This window comes from Salmo trutta, chromosome 1, assembly GCF_901001165.1.
Source record: "Salmo trutta chromosome 1, fSalTru1.1, whole genome shotgun sequence".
Lineage (NCBI taxonomy): Eukaryota > Metazoa > Chordata > Actinopteri > Salmoniformes > Salmonidae > Salmo > Salmo trutta.
The window spans coordinates 27,894,036-27,915,471 of NC_042957.1; the positions used below are offsets into that span (position 1 = coordinate 27,894,036).

Below are 21,436 nucleotides of genomic sequence, written 5' to 3' on the forward strand. Positions count from 1 at the left end.
CAGAGAGGAAAGGAAAGGGGAGAGGAAAGGAAAGAGGAGAGCGAGGAGAGGAAAGGAAAGGAGAGGAGAGAGAGGAAATGAGGGGAGAGGGGAAAGGAGAGGAGAGGAGAGGGGAAAGGAGAGGAGAGGAGAGGAGAAAGGGAAGGGGAGAGGAGAGAAAGGAAAGGAAAGGGGAGAGGAGAGAAAGGAGAGGAAAGGAGAGGAGAGAGAGGAGAGGAGGGAGAGTGGAGAGGAGAGAAAGGAGAGGAGAGAGAGAGGAGAGGAGGGAGAGTGGAGAGGAGAGAGAGGAAAGGAGAGGAGAGGAAAGTTAAGGAGAGAGAGGAAAGGAGAGAGAGCGAGCTCAGAACCCTGTGCCTCTGTCTCAGTGGGACCAGTTAAAGCAGCCCTGGGGGAAGGACGGTGGGCCCTGGGACAGAGGAGGCGGAGAGGGACAGACACGGGGGATGAGAGAGAGAGATGGGCAGAGTGGAGGACAAACAGTCCCTGAAGATGTGTATTGGAATCGGAGTTCCAGACTATATAGAGATCTGAAGGCAGAGCTGTGGGTGAAACAGAGGGGTGAGCGATATTACAACAACAACAGCTGGCCTGACATCCAGAGCAGTGTGTAATCATCACAACATGGGGATGGGGAAATTAGAGCAATAAGTACATTATACTGAGTATGGTAATTGTCAATGCAGAACTAAATGAATGCCGCTGTTGTGAATAGTATGTTGATCATTTTGACGTGTAATTACTGAGGGAGTTTTGTTTGAGAATGCTTTAGTAGGTGTCCTCCATGCTTTAATCTGGAAAACGCCGTGAAATCCATACGCTATTACTGGCACGCTGATAGACAAACTGTAAACTTATTGACATTAAAGGAATCCATGTCACGTAGAATCTTTTCACATTTGGCCCTGTTCAATTGATGAAATGATTCTCAACTAAAGAGGCATACTCATTTCACATTGTGATATTTTCTATTCATTTCTATTTTGACCAAATATATATTTGCCCTTGGATATCCGAGTTCCTGTTTTCCACAGAGGGAATCTAATTAGCTCGTAATAGCGATGGATTCATTAGGATTTCGCGAGAGTACTTTCAGTCTCTGAACGTGGAGCTATTAAAGCTGGAGTCCCCTTATTTCCTCGTTTATAGAAATACACTTAAATAATAAAAAATCCTGTAATTATGAGTCAATAGCAGTATTACAGCGATCTCTGTGAAGCCTGTGTTTAGTGTAATGGATTAGGGCATCCACGTCGTATTAGCCTGGTCTGCAGATCGATAGCTCCTACAGAATACGGTGATCCCGTAGACCTGTGGTTGGAGAATTAGCATAGAAATATGCATTCCTCATGTAAAATGGATTTGCAGTCCCATGAGGGTTAACGCTGCAGCTCAAGTATTTTATTAAACTGGTTTTTATTCAATCAAGCCCCCAAGCACAGAAGACAGATAGGATAAATATACATCATTCATATTTAACATGACAGTCTGAAAACATAAGATAAAGAATCACGTTGGCAAATCCCGGAGAACAAGATCGACGGCTTCCTCTGCCTCTTCGGGAAAAACTAGCCTCACTCGCGCTTCATCTGAGCACTCTTATGAATACCAAACCGATTCTATGCACAGGTATAACCTTTTAGGAGCTAACCTATATAGTGTAGCTACCTATCAGAAGAAGCAACCCCCCCCCTCCACACCCTTCTTTCTCAGGAACGTCGTCTTGTTACTTGATTGTCTATCGTTGTCATTGAGAGTCAGGTCTGATTGCTGTCATTCATCCCAAGGGCCCTCCACAGCTGATAAATGGCTGATTACTGAGTGTATAATAGTTATACTGAAAGCCTGTACTTTGCCACTCTGTCTCTCTCAATATGTTCCTACGAGAGCTTTTTACCACACGACTCCTAAACGACTCTTAAAGTAACCAAATGCTCCTCGTTTAATCAGCTGCTAAATGATTTTTCAAAAGGCCCCATGAAGGGCTCTCCTGAGCCCGGTGGCTCGTCTCCGTGCTGTGCGGCCATGCCAGCGATACGCTGTCACTATTATCCTGCTATGACACACCAGGCAGGGATAGTTAAAGCGAATAGGAAATAATGTTGCATTGGAAAGGGCCCATTAAGCCGCGGTGATGTGAGTCCACAGCACCTCGAGTCATCCGCTGCAAAATAATGACGAGAGGCCCTGTCGAAAGCGCGGCCAGGCCCACTTGCTCTTGAGCAGCCGACCCGAGGCGAGGCTAATCTCCAAGTCAACAGGTTCCTATCAATAACTTTCTGATTTGATGAATGAGGCAGCAGCCAGTGAAGTTCAGGAGGGAGAGAGAGGGCAGTATTAACCCTTTAAGCTTGGTGTCAAGAGCATTGCAGGCAGGCAGGCAGGCAGGCAGGGGGAGTTTTAGTGAAGATGCATCACACCACACACTCTGGCTGGCAGCCTCCCAGAGAGAGAGAGAGACAGTGAAGAGGATTACCCTGAGATCCCTCTCAGGAGGCCACTGCTGACAGTTCACTTCTGCGATGTGTGTGTTCCCTAATATTATAGGACATACTTTGCAGCAGGCAATCTACCAATAACGCTGGCCGCAGAGAGAGAAACAGCCATCAGTCGTTTCAAATAGAAGCAGCGTCAATAACAGGAGATATAGTGGAGGCATTTTATTCATAGTATGTCATGTAATTGCAAATACATTTTTCCATTGTGTACCTACACTGTAATTGCACTGTATTTGTTAGTCGGACAAGTGTTATTGTGAAGTGTTTTTTTGGGGCAGAAGATACTGCCAGGCAATTGTGGGGTTTTTAATGTCTCATTGGCCTTCACCCACATACTCGACAGAACAAGGTTTTTCATCCAATAATCAGAGAAATATTTCCTCCTTAAAAATGAATAGTCCTTCAATAATAGAATCTTTCCAGAAGTAGCCTACAGAGGAGTGGAATGTGAGGCCCGAAATAGCAAAGATTGGCCTTCTATGGATGAGCTGTTACGGAGAGCTAAAGAAATGCAATTATGTTTCAAACAGAGAAGAAGGTTAAGGTTACTCTCTGGGTGCGTCAGGATGAATTGATTAAATGGTTTGTTCTTCTTTTCACCCAGCATGAAAAAGTGACTCCACTCCAACAATTTCTAGCCAAGCCCATTCAAACATGGCTCGGATGTCAGCACCTGAAATACTTCAACTTGTGATTGAATAGGTCCCCACACAGTCAGAGGTGCTGACATCCGAGCCAGTGGATGGATTCTTGGAGTTTGCGACTGCAGCAATTGACCACATCTCTCCCTCTTTCCCCCTCTCCCCCCCAGACAATGAGCAGTCGCTTTTCCCCCCATGACGTCATCCTCACAGATGCTGTCCTCAGTCTGGACGAGGACTCCGTCTTGTCGACCAATGAGGTAGGAGGATGACTTATTATTCCCCCTCTGTCTCCCTATTCTACCTGGGGCTTTAACGTTCAAAGACCAGATTCAATCAATCCTCATTTAGCAATGTTATGCAGTATCTTACCCACGCCCTCTTCTTATTGTGAGAACTGGAAGGTAACTGTGAGGGGAGTCTACAAGTAGAATTTTATAGTACCCAAAAACATTCTCTGATTTAATTTGATAATGGGGGAAAAAAGCTAGGCGGGCTTGAGTCCCAAGCCTGTGTGTGAAAATTAGCCAACAATCAACATTGTATGATCAGCTTCAGCGTTTCCTGTCTCTTATCTGACATTGACACCCACAACAACACCAACTGGTGAGATTGAGCAGCATCTGAAGAAGTAACAGAACTTCCAGACAGTTTCTTGGAAGTAGTCCCTATCCCAGGGGTGTGGAGATGTACACCAACTGACTTCCTTCATCTTCAAAGCAACTCCTTGTTTTGTTTGTAGTCTGTTGTTATGCAGAGCGCGTTTCGCTCTGCTTGTTGCTATGCCCTGTCTCTGTGCCTGCATTTTGTTCCTGTTAAATCTCATTTCTGATATTCAATTAGTCTCTGTATAATATTTGCACATTGCAGAATCAGCAAAGCGCTAAAGCTCTATTTAATTGCTTGTTCCCATATAATTTGATCAGGAATTAATATTACTCCGTTAGAACATGGCCTAATGGAGTATCTCAGACTCAAAGTTGGCTCTTTCAGAGTAACTGCTCTGGCCTAATGTTCAGACAGGCACTGGGGCCTGGGCGGCACTCTACAGGGAAAGTCAACGCTGGTATCATGACCTGCTGTAGAGGAAACAAGACAGAGGGAGGTGAAACGTGCTGACAGGTTATATTAGTAGATCTAGTCTGTGGTCCAGGTGGATGCCCACCCATCACACTAGCCATCCACGGTAAAGTGTAATTCATCCTCTCTAACTAATACATCTCAGCCTTTTGAGCCACGGGGATGTCTCGCCTCATAGGAGGCTGTTGAGGGGAGGACGGCTTATAATAATGTCTGGAAGTGAGCAAATGGAAATGGTGTTTGATGTATTTGATACCGTTCCAGCCCGTCCTCCCCAATTAAGGTGCCAACAACCTGTCTTGCCTTATCTGATAAATTCCACCCCTGTGTTTCTCCATGAAACAGTATCAGTGAAATGGTCTGGTATCTTGTCTCCAAGTTTCTCTCGCCCTATTGATTTTATATTGCATGTTAATATTGATGAGGTAATTTCAACACATCTTGTCCATGAGAGAAATCCCTACAATGGAGTTAATTTCTCAAGCATAGCGTAATAACTAATTCATCTCTCGTGGTCGGGACGGATTGATTGCCCCTCTAAAGGAAATTTGCTGTATTTAAGATTCCTGTTATTGAGTCACTGACTAGCAACATCTTGAACGAGGGTCTTTTTCTCCTGATGATTTCATTATCTGGATGCAGTTAGCTAAAGGATCTTCCCATGCTGTGAAATGCAAATTCGGTGACCATGGTGCCAATTCAAAAAACATGTATTCACCATCTGGCCTGGAATGAGAAAATAATGAAAGCCCAAGTTGTTTCAAGCAATCAGGAGGTTTGTGAAACCTATTACCTCTCCGGCATGCTAGTCTCTGCGATGATCATTAGACTGTCAAACCATGAAGTCCCAGTTTGATTAAGCTTCACGTCTTTGGAAGGGAAAAAGGACGAGAGAGGCTCATTTTGCTGGCAGTTGTAAAAAAAATCACTAAATGAACCAAAGCAGCAGTTGCCTCTCAGTGTGAAGATTATGTTCTCTCTTTCGTTTTTTTTTAATCAAAAGTTTCAAACATTTGCAGAGTTCTTTTGGCTGAGCCCTTGGAAATGTCGACGTTGTTTGTGTGTGACGCAATGTACAAGTTGGATTTGCGGTGTTTTACTGTGTTGCAAATATTGAACTTGTTAAATCAAGCTCATTAGGAAATTCATTGTTTTCTGCATGAAATTGGAGTCTTGGTGGTTGAGTGATAATAGTTTCCTGCACCTGCTGCTTTCCATTCTAAGCACATGTTGTATTGTTTCGGTGTGTATCAATACACATTTCTGCTGTGAATCTAATTAAGAAAAGGTTCTGCTTTGGGAAATGTCACATTTCTAAACTGACCAACATGTCGGTGTAATGATTACGTTCCACATGTATTTCCGTCATACCTTTTGGACACATGATGCACAGACAGACAGACACAGAAGGCTATGTTTCTCTTTCTGGTCTATTTCACCCCATCCAATACCTGCATTAAGAATGAGACCATCTGCAACCATGAGGCTCGAGCCCCAACAAGGCTTTAATGAAGATGTTTCATGCTGGTGAAAGGGAAGGGTTTTGCCAATAAACACCTTTCAGACCGCAGCTATCCAAATTTGAAGCTCCCATAAGATTTCGGTGAGTAAAGACCTAATCCTTAGTGAATTGTGAGTCTTATCAGCGTATAAGAGACCTGCAAAATATAATTTATCTATTTGAGATGTCATTAATTGCACCAAGTCAATCTTCACCTTCCAAGAGGATCCACTTAAATTGTATAGCGGTGCAAGATTACAGAACGGATGTTACAAAGGTTTTATGAGGTTATTTTAGAAAAAAGACAAATCCTATAGATGTCTGTCGAAAAGCCAAGAACCAGTCAGATGCAAATCCCTCTTCTGCTTAATAATCTGTCTCAGTAATTGCCCTTTAAACATTGAAATCATCTTAATTGAAAATAACTGAAATGTGAGCGAGTAGAGCATTTTTAATGGGACTTTTCATATTATAATAACTACATAGAACAGTGACAGGACAGAATTCATAATTGCATTGCTTCAACTCATTAATCACATGATTATGCTTTAAGAGAGGATACGGTGTGGAATATGAATGTTCCTATCATGACACTGTCTGGCTGCCCATGGGAGAGCAGGGCACAGAGTAAAACAGTCAGCCTGTCAAATGTTCTCCAGGGATCCAGTGGAATATATCAACTGTTGATATGAATGAATGGAACACAACGACATGATCTTGGTCATTTAACAAGATCTAATGTCACAAGTTTACTTTCCTTCCGATCATGAGAACTCAATACTAGTGAATATGCTGGAAACCAAATGCTGCATGTCTTTCTTTCCTATATGACTATATACTCTTAGACAAAAAAGGTGCTGTCAAGAACCTAAGGGTTATTCGGCTGTCCCCATAGGAGAACCCTTTGAGGAAACCTTTTTTTGTTCCAAGTAGGACCCTTTCCACAGAGGGTTCGACATGGAACCCAAAGTGGTTCTATGTGGAACCAAAAAGGGTACTCCAACGGGGACAGCCGTAGAACCCTTTTGGAACCCTTTTCTAAGAGTGTACTTTTCTATTATTTAATAACATATCACATCAAATGCCAAAGGTAATTTATATGCCGGTAGGGATTTGTGATGTAGACTCTTAGCAACCCATATTCAGAAACCATTTTATGTATTAAATGGGATTAATGTATGTTGCCCTTGGAAAGCCTTTCTGCAAGGGATAGCATTTCCCCTCTGCGTATGTCATTAATCTCCGTCCCTATTTCCAATCCATAATTAACTAAGACACATTGTGAATGTGCCAAATCAGTCTGTCACAAAGGATGCGAGGCACAATCAGGGCATTATAAGGGCGTAATTCCAAAAGGCAAAATTATTTGCATGATATCATAAATCCTGCACTGAGGTAATGGCTAACTCGGCGATTAATCAAATGCTACATTAAGAAAGATGTTTTCAACCTTTTTCCCAGGTTTGTGGTCTCATTTCTTCATAATTGTGCACACATGCATCATGACACAGCTAAGAGGTGTGTGATTGGTTTAAGGGACCTTCTGTTTTTTGGGCTCTGTTCTCTCTTGCGTTTTGGAAATGAATTCGGTGCCACTCTGCCAACAGAAGTCAGTGAGTGTATTCTACTATGTGGTATTCTTCATATTCTCTGGACTTGAGCGACTGTCTCTTGACATTTGGTGTTCCTGAGAAGAAGACCTTTGGAATTCAAACCTACTCTTTTGCTACATTGTACTTTAGTTGACATAGACAGATTTACTTCTGCATTAAATCAGCTATCAGCGATTTTGAAAGATGTTGTCTTTTCATCTGAACCACAGGTTGACTTTGCCTTCATCGTCTGGCACAGTTTCCCAGACAGGATCGTGGGCTACCCAGCACGCAGCCATTACTGGGACGGCAGCAAATCAAGATGGGGCTACACCTCCAAGTGGACTAACCAGTACTCCATGGTGCTCACAGGGGCTGCGTTCTATCACAGGTACAGTAACATGGTGCTCACAGGGGCTGGGTTCTATCACAGGTACAGTAACATGGTGCTCACAGGGGCTGGGTTCTATCACAGGTACAGTAACATGGTGCTCACAGGGGCTGGGTTCTATTACAGGTACAGTAACATGGTGCTCACAGGGGCTGGGTTCTATTACAGGTACAGTAACATGGTGCTCACAGGGGCTGGGTTCTATCACAGGTACAGTAACATGGTGCTCACAGGGGCAGATGAAATTTTATTTTCCTTGTCAATCTACACACAATACCCCAAAATGACAAAGCAAAAACAGGTTTTTAGATTTTTTTTGCAAATGTATTACAAATTAAAAACTGCAATATCACATTTACTTTGTTGAAGCACCTTTGGCAGCGATTACATCCTCAAGTCTTCTTGGGTATGACGCTACAAGCTTGGCACACCTGTATTTGGGGAGTTTTCTTCCCATTCTTCTCTGCTGATCATCTCATGCTCTGTCAGGTTGGATGGGGAGCGTTGCTGCACAGCTATATTCAGGTCTCTTCAGAGATGTTCGATCAGGTTCAAGTCCGGGCTCTGGCTAGGCTACTCAAGGACATTCAGAGAGTTGTCCCGAAGCCACTCCTGTGTTGTCTCTGCTCTGTGCTTAGGATCATTGTCCTGTTGGAAGTTGAACTTTCGCCCCAGTCTGAGGTCCTGTGCTCTCTGGAGCAGGTTTTCATCAAGGATCTCTCTGGACTTTGCTCTTTTCCTCGATCCTGACTTGTCTCCCAGTCCCTGCCTCTGAAAAACATCCCCACAGCATGATGCTGCCACCACCATGCTTCACCGTAGGAATGGTGCCAGGTTTTTTTCCAAACGTGATGCTTTGCATTCAAGCCAAAGAGTTCAAACTTGGTTTCAAGTTTCAAGACCAGAAAATCTTGTTTCTCGTAGTCTGAAAGTCTTTAGGTGCCTTTTGGCAAACTCCCAGAGGGCTGTCATGTTCCTTTTACTGAGGAGTGGTTTCCTCCTGGCCACCACCAAAAAGGCCTGATTGGTGGAGTGCTGCAGGTTCTCCCATCAGGGTCTAAATTAAAAAAATGTTTTCGCTTTGTCATTATGGGGTAATGTGTGTAGATTGCTGAGGATTTTGTTTTATTTGATACATTTTCGAATAAGGCTGTAACACAACAAAATGTTACTTTCCGAAGGCACTGTACATTCAGAACCCCTGCACATCTGTGAGGGGTGTAGGGGCCATGATAATAGCTCAAGGAGGGGAATGCGGTAACACATACCAATTACTTTGAGCACATACAGGCAGGCAGGCACGCATGGTGGTTATAAAAATCCCTAATACATATCGAGACCTGTTAACATTCTCCCACTTTATAGCAGAAACTCTCCTGCACTTGTCACTTACTCTTACCACGGAGGGGTGTGATCAGGTTTTTATTGTTCTGTACCAGCATCACATGTTGCCACAGACACACACTGGTTCATAAACTCAGCAAATAAAGAAACGTCCTCTCACTGTCAACTGTGTTTATTTTCAGCAAACTTAACGTGTAAATATTTGTATGAACATAACAAGATTCAACAACTGAGAGATAAACTGAACAAGTTCCACAGACATGTGACTAACAGAAATGGAATAATGTGTCACAGAACAAAGGGGGTCAAAAAGTAACAGTCAGTATCTGGTGTGGCCACCAGCTGCATTAAGTACTGCAGTGCATCTTTTCCTCATGGACTGCACCAGATTTGCCAGTTCTTGCTATGAGATGTTACCCCACTCTTCCACCAAGGCACCTGCAAGTTCCCAGACATTTCTGGGGGGAATGGCCCTAGCCCTCACCCTCCGATCCAACAGGTCCCAGGCGTGCTCAATGGGATTGAGATCCGGGCTCTTTGCTGGCCATGGCAGAGCACTGACATTCCTGTCTTGCATGAAATCACACACAGAACGAGCAGTATGGCTGGTGGCATTGTCATGCTGGAGGGTCATGTCAGGATGAGCCTGCAGGAAGGTTACCAAATGAGGGAGGAGGATGTCTTCCCTGTAATGCACAGCGTTGAGATTGCCTGCAATGACAACAAGCTCAGTCCGATGATGCTGTGACACACCGCCCCAGACCATGACGGACCCTCCACCTCCAAATCGATCCCGCTCCAGTGTACAGGCCTCGGTGTAATGCTCATTCCTTCTACGATAAACGCAAATCCAACCATCACCCCTGGTGAGACAAAACCGCAACTTGTCAGTGAAGAGCACTTTTTGCCAGTCCTGTCTGGTCCAGCGATGGTGGGTTTGTGCCCATAGACGACGTTGTTGCCGGAGATGTCTGAGGACCTGCCTTACAACAGGCCTACAAGCCCTCAGTCCAGCCTCTCTCAGCCTATTGCGGACAGTCTGAGCACTGATGGAGGAATTGTGCGTTCCTGGTGTAACTCGAGCAGTTGTTGTTGCCATCCTGTACCTGTCCCGCAGGTGTGATGTTCGGATGTACCGATCCTGTGCAGGTGTTGTTACACGTGGTCTGCCACTGCGAGGACGATCAGCTGTCCGTCCTGTCTCCCTGTAGCGCTGTCTTAGGCGTCTCACAGTACGGACATTGCAATTTATTGCCCTGGCCACATCTGCAGTCCTCATTCCTCCTTGCAGCATGCCTAAGGCATGTTCCCGCAGATGAGCAGGGACACTGGGCATCTTTCTTTTGGTGTTTTTCATTGTCAGTAGAAAGGCCTCTTTAGTGTCCTAAGTTTTCATAACTGTGACCTTAATTGCCTACCGTCTGTAATCTGTTAGTATCTTAATGACCGTTCCACAGGTGCATGTTCATTAATTGTTTGTGGTTCATTGAACAAACATGGGAAACAGTGTTTAAACCTTTTGCAATGAAGATCTGTGAAGTTATTTGGATTTTTACGAATTATCTTTGAAAGACAGGGTCCTGAAAAAGAGACTGCTGGAGTAGTCTACTTCTTTCAGTACAGTAAGTGCCATTTACAAAACTAACCCGAATTCCTCACACCACTGACAGTTTTTGTATATAAGCAGCATAATAGAAAAGGAAATAACGTCTGTTTTTTTCTTTCCTTTCTCCATAAAATATTTGATTGTAAATGCAATGCCTCAACACAATGAATACAAACTATTAAGCCATGCAGCAAATTGAATTGAGAAGTATTTTCCTCTCATGAGAGATTTGAAGTCATGTCTTATCGGGCAGTTGCAGATAAACTACTCTCATAGAACATGTCATTGTTGTAATCTATTGTGTGGTTTCAAAATGCCTCTATTATTCAGCTCTCAAGGCTCTCAAGGGTCTGTCTACTGAGGCATTGTGATAATAGTCAAGTGGCAAGTGTTTCTACCATATTGTCAGCAGTAGCAAGTGTTAAAAACAATCCTATCAGATCAGCGCAATTAACAAATCTGTGTCATTAATCAGATAGCTATTCTGATTAAAAATATAAACGCAAAATGCAACAATTTCAAAGATTTGACTGAGTTACAGTTCATAAAAGTAAATCAGTCAGACAATCCCGCGGGTCGTGGTCTGTGGTTGTGAGGCCGGTTGGACATACTGCCAAATTTTCTAAAACGACGTTGGAGGCGATTTATGGTAGAAAAATAGACGTTCAATTCTCTGGCCATAGCTCTGGGGGACATTCCTGCAGTCAGCATGCCAAATGCACTCTCCCTCAATACGTGAGACAACTGTGGCATTGTGTTGTTTACAAAACTGTACATTTTAGGCTGGCCATTTATTGTCCCCAGCACAAGGTGTACCTGTGTAATGATCATGCTGTTTAATCAGCTTCTTAATATGCCACACCTGTCAGGTAGATGGATTATCTTGGCAAAGGAGAAATGCTCACTAACAGGGATGTAAACACATTTGTGCACAAAAGTTGAGAGAAATAAGCTTTTTGTGCGTATGGAACATTTCTTGGATCTTTTTATTTCAGCTCGTGAAACATGGGACCAACATGTTTACATGTTGCATTTATATTTTTGCTCAGTGTACATTTCCCATCCAAAGATATTAACATGAACAAAGATATCAGGCAGAGTGTTATATTCAGATCTGGAAAATGACAACGTTGACAAGATAACTTACAACACCAAATAGATCAATAGCTTCGCAGAGAGAAAGCCACAGAGTTTGTCTCAAAGGAAAGTCCTTGTGCTCATCTTTCCTGCGCGGATGAGACCGACATATGGTGCTGACGGCAGACCTTGGCTGTGACACCTCACCTTCACGAGGCTGACAGTAATAGCTGAGCTGATGCTGTAGAGGCCAAGAGCCCAGCGGAGCTACCAAAAAGGAGGAGGAGAGATAAGGCATGAGTCAGACTGCCTCTGGATCTAAATAGAGTGCCCCACACTGACTGACTGACTGACTGACTGACTGACTGACTGACGCCCATCCCTTAGCACAGACGTACAGGAAATGATGCGCCTGCCTTTGTCAGCCATACAGCCAGGGCCCTCAACATAATAAACAGACGGGAAATGAGACATGGTACAATCAGGGCTGCCAGAAAGAGAGGGGCGAAGTGTCTCACTGAGAAATTAAAACATCCGTCTCTGGGTGTCGTCAGGCGGGTGGATGAGGCCGCAAGGGAGGGTGGCTCTTCTCTGGGCTGGCTCCCCTCATTCTGCCGGATGGCTCCACCAGACAGATTACCATCCATATTCTGTGACTCTCAGTGAATAGAAAACAACAAGGGACATTATCCAGAGAAATGGTGAACCTTCGGGAAATGGCACTGAGAATGGAATTAAGGAGATTTGATTTCCTGTGTAGTCACTGCTGTTTCCATTTGCAATATTGCACTATGCAGTATATCAATGTGGTGTCCTTTTATGAATGTATCCATCCCTCTTTCTCTCTGTGTTTCTAGGTATTATCACTACTTGTACACTCACTACTTGCCAGCCAGCCTTCTCACCATGGTGGACCAGATGGCCAACTGTGAGGATATCCTGATGAACTTCCTGGTGTCTGCTGTCACTAAGCTCCCACCAATCAAAGTCACCCAGAAGAAGCAGTACAAGGAGACAATGATGCAGCAGGTACAGTAGGTCTTTGTGGTAACAGTGTGTGCTTGCATGCGTTTGTGCGTACGTGTGTGTGCCTGAGCATGCGCGTTTGACCTGACAATCCTAGCTCGTTGAAGATGCCATCCATGAAACCCTGTGTTTACCCAGCATACATCACTAACCAACGGCCAATTTCAATAGATATCAGGTATCCAGTGCTTGGGTCAGGGCACAATCTCAAGCTTTGGCGGTCGGTGCAATTTAAGATTCGGGAGTAAGATTTCCGATATCGTACCATGAGCATGGAATATTTCGATAACATCAGATTGGAAGACTGTCATTCATATTCCATTTATCCAGCTCAATGTAACATCGATAGGTTTAGGCTACGACATGATGCTCGAATTTGCCCTATGCACATCATGAGGTAGCCACAACCGAGCCTACAATTGAACGTTTAAGGCGTAGGTGCACACAGGTCATGAGACAAATTTGAGTAATCAAGGTGTCAGACACTGACACATTTAATACCGCCTTGCACGCTCTTGCCTGCATGTAGTTGATCTGAGGTGTAATCATTAGTCCAAAAAGTTGTTTTGCAACTAAAACAAGAGTTTCTATTGGACAAATTCAGATAGGTCCATCCCCATTTCTTTCCGTTTAAGAAATGTTTTGCAACATAACCAGGCGGAATGAATACAACCGTGATCACCCGCACACAGTTCATTTTCATAGCAGCCACCTACAGTATCATCTCTTTGCTAGTTTTACAATTCCTTTTCCCATCTACACGCTTTCCTCCTCTCACCTTTTCCACCTTGGACTTCAGTGCACAACTGAACAGCTGTCTCTGACCAGCCGAAAAAAAACTCTCCATCGAAACCTTCATACCATAACCGCAAACCGCTACATAGCCTACGTCGTTGTCACCATATTAACATTCTAGTCAATCAACTAGAACTAACGCGTTAGTAAACCCACAATCCAATCCATGTGTACATTCATGCAGTACAGTGTACAGCAAGCAGTTTAGCAGTTACTCTGTAAAAATTTTTTTTTTACCTTGACTTAAGAGTTGCGGTGTTGGATAACCTTAGCCGGTTAGCTAACATAAATGGCATTCCTCTCTGTTTGAGTCAGGTGGAGTAGAACAAATTAGCTGCATTAGCTAAGTAAGTGAAAGGTAAACTAAGAAGAATGATCCTTTGATTGGATGGACAACTTGTCAGTACATACTGCAAAAGCTCTGATAGGTTGGAGAACGTCCTCTGGAAGTATTCATAATTACTGTGTTTCTCCTGGGTTTTGTATTGTCAATGTACCCAGAGGACTGAAAATAGCTGTCCTGTGGCTACACCATGGTGCTACCCTGGAGGGTGCTGTTGAGGCTTCTGTAGACCTCCATTGCAAAACTGTGTGTTTTAGTCAGTTATTTGGTGACATTAATATATTATTTTTATGTTTCACTACTTTTATTTTTATGAAATTCACTGAGTAGGATGGTTCTCCCATTTCTCCTCTGAGGAGCCTCCACTGATCTCAATGTGCCTGCTAGTCTGAAATGAGCCTGAAATTGCAGCCAGAGGAGCAGCCAGACACTGGCCTGTGATCCGTGCTGTGAGGTGGGATATGAGAGAGGAGGGACTGCAGTATTACAGACCGGTTCACTCAGGAGCCTCCAGAGAGAGGTGGAGGCGGCTGCAGCGCACCAACAGTGTGATTCCCCGTCCGGTTGGTGTGCACGGGCTGAGCCGGGGCCGGCCCACGTCAGGCCTGATTGATGGCCCAGCTCGGGGCAGCCCGATGACTCGCCTCTATCGGCTCTGTGATTAATGTCTTAATTGTGTAGGCAGCAGCGTAGCAGTGGTGGATTTTCTCCCATCTCTCTCAACACATAGTATCTTCAGACCCTTTCCAGGCATATTTTTCCACTGCAGTCATCGGTGCTGTAACATTTGTTGCCCTGCTTCAAGATCACACAGGAAAGTTAATCGGAAACATGGGGACGTTTGCTGGAGACTTACGGAGATTTTGGCCGGCACTTTATCAGTTGAATGGGAGTTAAAAGGCAACAAAATATAACCTTTCTTACATGTAGTTTTATTTGTGTGTGTGTATACAGTAAATATGAGCTGTTCTCCTAATGCCCTGGGTTCCACTCCATTCAGCAACCTTTTTATGTATTTCCAGGCCGTCTTTGGAGGGGAAAACAGTTTACATCAGACGACACAGCTCTAATGTACCATCCTCCACACAGTACATGCTTCTGCTTTTAAACTGATGCAGAGTCAGTTCGTACCGTGACCTGTGTGGGGTTGGTGTGCTGAACTGACGTACCTCCTCTGTCTGTGTGTCTGTCCACAGGGTTCTAAGACGTCCCGGTGGGCCGACCCGGACCACTTTGCCCAGAGACAGACGTGTATGAACTCGTTCAGCAGCTGGTTTGGGTTCATGCCCCTGCTGCACTCCCAGATGAGACTGGACCCTGTGCTGTTCAAGGACCAGGTCTCCATTCTGAGGAAGAAGTACAGGGACATCGAGAGGCTGTGAACCCAACACACACAAACTCATACACACACAAACGAAACTTGAGTGGTGTGGGTTTGGGCCAAATCTCCTTCCCAGCTGCAAGTGAAAAGAACTGCCTTTTTTGACCAGCCTGTTCAGTCAGTCAGACTGTCCGAACCGTATGTGAAATCTCTACAGAGTAATTTATTATGAAATATGCAACACCAGGACTGTTACCCAGAGGTAATGATCTTGGCTATTGAAGATGATTCATCTTCCATGTCAGTGAGTTGGACTGTGTCGATGTTGTCGTCGTTGTTGTCAAAAAAAATTATATTGTGACTTTTCACACGCTTCAACATCAGACAGATTGTCGTTGTCAATTCCTTCTCTGACAGAGGAACCAGGAAGTCAGGTCACAAAAGCCTGCAATGTGCACTCCTGTTTGGTTTCAGATATTTTCTGTGGCAGTGTGATCTTAAACAAAAATGAACACAGTGCATTGTGTTTGTCCTCCATGAGATCTATAAAGTTTTTCTCTAACATTGTATATGTTGCTTTCCATTATTCATTTCTGGGGCTTATTGGGCTTTCAATTTGGAATTGTTCCATTTTTTTTTTTTTTGGTTGCTTCGTTCTCCTATGAGCTTTAAATTGCCAAAAAAGCTAATCTGATAAAATATGCTGAAATGTATACAGCCTATTGTATTTATTTTCTCTGTTTCAGCGATGATGGCGGTATACAACCTGTTTAGAAGGAATAACTCCCATGTTCTTCCGCCTTGGTGAAATGTTAAATATGCAAAAGTTGAGCAAACAACTCTTCCCATCAAAGACCACCTCAGGACACCATCCTGATTCACCTCAGGACACCATCCTGATTCACCTCAGGACACCATCCTGATTCTCTACATCTCTACATCTACATCACCATCCTGATTCTCTACATCAAAGACCACCTCAGGACACCATCCTGATTCTCTACATCTCTACATCTACATCACCATCCTGATTCTCTACATCAAAGACCACCTCAGGACACCATCCTGATTCTCTACATCTCTACATCTACATCACCATCCTGATTCTCTACATCTACATCACCATCCTGATTCTCTACATCAAAGACCACCTCAGGACACCATCCTGATTCTCTACATCTCTACATCTACATCACCATCCTGATTCTCTACATCTCTACATCTACATCACCATCCTGATTCTCTACATCAAAGACCACCTCAGGACACCATCCTGATTCTCTACATCTCTACATCTACATCACCATCCTGATTCTCTACATCAAAGACCACCTCAGGACACCATCCTGATTCTCCTCAGGACACCATCCTGATTCTCCTCAGGACACCATCCTGATTCTCTACATCTGTTTGCTGTTCTCCTCCAGGTTGTCAGTCTAAATGCTGGAGACATGCCACTCACTGTGACCCTGCCTAGCTATAAACAGGGTGTGGGTTTCTGCATCCGCTGCTGGATTTACTAGGTAGATAGTGCTTAGCCACAGAGGTAGGCGTGGTGATGCTTCTGACAGGCGTCTTTGATTTCTGTTCGAGGTTTGACGCATCTTTCATTATGTCCCTCCAGAGAACCAACCCAACCTACCAACCAACCCAACCAACCAACCCAACCAACCAACCCAACCAACCAACCCAACCTACCAACCCAACCTACCAACCCAACCTACCAACCCAACCAACCCAACCTACCAACCCAACCTACCAACCCAACCTACCAACCCAACCAACCAACCCAACCTACCAACCCAACCAACCCAACCAACCCAACTTACCAACCCAACTTACCCAACCCAACTTACCCAACCTACCAACCCAACCTACCAACCCAACCTACCAACCCAACCTACCAACCCAACCTACCAACCCAACCAACCCAACCTACCAACCCAACTTAGTAAAACAGTAATGAAGTAAACTTGATTTTGAATAACACTGACATGAGCTTACCTTTGCAACCAGGGATTTCTTTCTGAAAGTAATGGGTTTTACAGTTTGGTCTCGACACCATGCTCTGCCCAGCACATAAACAACCAATGATTTAATGAGGAGCCTAATGGCAGGCAGGCAAGAGTGTTTTTGTTTCAGTTTGGCCAAGGGGATATCTCTCGCTTGCCTTCTCACGATGATGCATGATAATGTCGACGCTCCCCCAGAACTTATTCAATACAGCTTCTGAGGGACCTGTCTCCTACGAGTGCCTCTCTCTCAAGTGGGACCCAGACAAGGCTATTTTACACCGAGTCGAGTCCATTCTGAATACGAATGGATAGATTTAGAATAGATGTATTGATCTCTCTCACCCCCATAAGGGAGGGAAAGAACATTTGATAGTATTTTTGAAGGCGTCTTCTCTCTTCATCTGCTCTGTTCAGATGTAACACAGGAGAGATGAAGAACGAGAGGAGAGAAGAGGTGGTGGTGTAGGAAGGATACTGATACATACTACCAGTCATTCTGCCTGTAGTGCCTGGGGGAATAGGAATGAGGACACAGAATGAGACTGCCATTGATCCACATTGATCCAAATGGAGAGCCAGCCTTTATTTGTTTTTTAGAGGAAGAGCAGGGCTAATGTCTGTGTTCATTAATCTATTTCTGTGTCTATGAAAATGTCAATGTTCTGTCGTCGAGGGGCTATTCTGAGTGTATTGGTTATAATGGCCTGAATTAGCTCTGACACATTTAGCACGTTCGACTATCATGCAGCTTGCTTTTTATTAGATTCCCTTTTCTCATTCATTACTGTGCCAGTCGAGATGGTTTAGTATATGTGACGACATACAAGAACAGCATTTACAATTCCAAACTCTTATTTGATATCTCTGAAATGAACTTGTCCGCCCTGCAAAGCAGTTGATTCACAATGAATACAAATGTGACTGCATACTTCTAATTTAGGCGTTAGTGCAGGCTTGGTGTCATACACACTCAGTGCTATACATTCATATTCTACTGCCTTAATATTGAAATAGTAGTAAGGTTGGCACTTATTCTTGTTTTAACGCTTTCTGCCAGTCGAACACCATGTGGGTCGTTCCATCAATTCGGTGCCTTTTGAGAAGTGTAACTTGGTCAATTATTTTTAGGTTTCACTTAATCTTTTACATTCTATCAAACAGAGCACATGTTCAACTTAATAAAAAAACACAAAAAATAAGTTAAGTTAATTGCCTATTAAGTTTAAAATATAGTAACAGTGTTGACTGTACCAGGGTTGATTTCTTCTTTAATCAGCCACAAATCCCCTTGTGACGGAGGAATGGAAGCTTGTTGTGTACAACAGGGAGTGGCAATTGTTTAAAAGGGAATACTTTCACCGTATTAAAATGAGAGCTCAGTTCACGTAACAGGGTTGACCTCAACATGAGGGACAGATGTAAAAGAATCACATGGAATACATAATAATCTTCAGAAATGACTGTCAAAGCAACAAAATTACTAGGCCTTTACAATGATGGTAAAACTTGAAGAAATGTTGGCGTTACAAGTTAGTTCATTTTCCTAGAAGTGACACAGGTTTGACAGAGGGACATTAGCAAACCTTTTTTCATATTCAAATTTGATTGAATATAACTGGCTATGAAAATGTTATATTGGTGCACAATTACTAAAATAGCAAAATGCACTTATTTTCGTGGAACGACCCATGTTTACAATTTGTTTGTGTTACTTTGTTGAGTAAAAGTAGCGTGACATTTCCTGTCAGGTGTCTGCTATCTTCAGAGGCCTAGCTACCCTTCGCTGGTCTCCCCAAAGTTGATGTATAGCTGTTATCTCCAGCTTGGCTGGGTGTGAGGTCAGGGAGCTTCAAATACCACCAGGCTTGGAGCCGAGGAGTTGTCAGGAGAGGAGAAAAAAAACCAATGACTGTAGACATCAAGCCATCCCATCTCAGGGCGGTATGGCAGCAAAGCCCTTTGTGACATATCTGCACAGCGCATGCCACACCGGAGCACCCAGACATAAAAAATAAAGACCCAATTCTCCGCACATCAAATGAGAGGACAAGCAGACAGCAGCTGACATTCCCTCGCCTCATAACGGGCAGTCTAAGCCCTAGATGTGTTTCGGCACATAGGTGTGCATGCAGTGACGTCTCCTTTATGGGCCCTGAGAAACCCTCTCCAGAGCCCCATTACCGTCGCAGATGGGGTTTTATCAAGGTCTGTGCCTGGAGACTCATTGTGTGAACCAAAAGCTTTTCTCTCTGTGATGGTCCAAGCTCACGTTGAGGATGGCTCAGCCGTGGACCATTTCTCCAGAGAGTGTTGCATCATCATGGCCATTGTTATATGTCTGTGCGTGTCTCCCTGGGGCTCAGCCACAGAGTAAAGTAAACTAATTGAATAGGTGTAAATGGAAAATAACTGGAAGTGCTCTGTCTTTCTCTGTCTCTCTGTCTTTCTCTCTTTCTGCCTCGGTCTCTATTTCTCATTCCTTTTCTCTCTCCCTCTCTTATTTCTCTTTTTATATCTCACTCATTTCTCTTTTTCTCTCTCTGTTTCACACTCTGTCTCTCTCTCTCTCTCTCTCTCTCTCTCTCTCACACACACACACACACCTACATCCATAGACAGTCCAGGAGGTGAGAGAGGAAAGGCCGTGGCATCGTTATGGAGTACGGTATGTGAGTCTGTGTTCCTGCAGCACTGGTGTCAGACAGAGACACGGGTCAGTCATGACTCTGGACACCTATTACAGCTACACTGTGGAGAGGAGAGAATGCTGATGGTCAATCCATTCATCTGTCTATACATATTTCTATCTACATTGAGCTCCAAAGGTATTGTTTTGTATCTGTACACTTTGGATTTGAAATTATACCATGATTATGGGGTTAAAGTGCAGACTGACAGCTTTGTTTTGGGGGTATTTTCCTCCATGTCAGGTAAACCGTTTAGAAATTACAGCACCCTTTGTGCATAGTCCCCCCATTTTATGGGACCAAAAGTATTGGTACAAATTCACTTATGTTTATTAAAGTAGCCAAACGTTTCGTATTTGGTCCCATATTCCTAGCATGATATGACTATATCAAGTTTGTGACTCTACAAACATGTTGGATGCATTTGCAGTTAGTTTTTTGTTTTGTTTCTAAACACTTCTACATTAATGTGGACTCTACCATGATTGGACGCTACCTCTCACCTTTACAATAACAGATTAGCATGTTTTAGAGGAATATCAATCAACCAATCAAATGTATTTATAGAGCCCTTCTTACATCAGCTGATGTCACAAAAGTGCTGTACAGAAACCCAGCCTAAAACCCCAAACAGCAAGCAATGCAGGTGTGGAATACATATCATACCCCCAACTTTCCTACTCATCATTATTCCGGATTCATTCAGGATTATCTGTAATCATGGTAGCGTCCACATTAATTTAGGAGTATAAAATATTCTATTCTTATTCACAAATGAAAGTGAATCCAAAATGACACTACATTGAAACACATCCAAAACAAACTGCAAATGCATCCAACTAGTTTGTAGAATCACAAGCTTGATGTCATTGTGTGCTGGATGAATGGATGAAAATACCCTCATTAAAGCTGATAGTGCGCACTTTAACCTCATAGTCATTGTATCATATCAAATCCAAAGCGCTGGAGTACAGAGCCAAAACAACAAATTGGTCACTGTTACAGTACTTTTGGTGCTCATTGTATCTTTATGTAAATATGGTTAGCTGGCGGCCTGTTTGTCTAGCTGCACCAAACTGTTCATCTTTACTTGTATGCAGTGCTGTAAAGTACTTAAGTAAAAATACTTCAAAGTACTACTTAAGTCATTTTTGGGGGTATCTGTACTTTTCTTCACCATTTATATTTTTTTAAACTTACTTTTACTTCACTACATTCCTAAAGAAAATGATGTCCTTTTTACCCAAAACCTTTTCCCTGACACCCAAAAGTACTGATTTACATGTTGAATGGCAAGCAGGACAGGACCAGGACAGGACCATCCCTATTGCCTCTGATCTGGTGGACTCACTAAACACATGCTTCGTTTGTAAATTATGTCTGAGTGTTGGAGCGTGCCCCTGGCTTATCTGTAAGTAAAAAATGAATTAAAAAATGGTGCCGTCTGATTTGCTTAATATAAGGAATTTTTTATGATTTATACTTTTACTTTTGATACTTAAGTATATTTTAAACCAAATAC

The 21,436-nt window shown here is 43.5% G+C and overlaps 1 protein-coding gene across 6 annotated transcripts in view; it reads left to right on the forward strand.

Moving 5' to 3' along the window:
- LOC115192831 (exostosin-1) overlaps positions 1-15,781 on the forward strand; it is a 283,690-nt gene extending 267,909 nt beyond the window's left edge. For all 6 annotated transcript variants that reach the window (XM_029751720.1, XM_029751728.1, XM_029751710.1 and 3 more), the window contains 4 exons: positions 3,307-3,396; positions 7,540-7,700; positions 12,585-12,756; positions 15,088-15,781. In XM_029751720.1, the coding sequence (XP_029607580.1) occupies positions 3,307-3,396; positions 7,540-7,700; positions 12,585-12,756; positions 15,088-15,273 (609 nt within the window). In that variant the 3' untranslated portion in view covers positions 15,274-15,781. The remainder of the gene's footprint in view (positions 1-3,306; positions 3,397-7,539; positions 7,701-12,584; positions 12,757-15,087) is intronic.
- Positions 15,782-21,436: the final 5,655 nt, after the last annotated feature.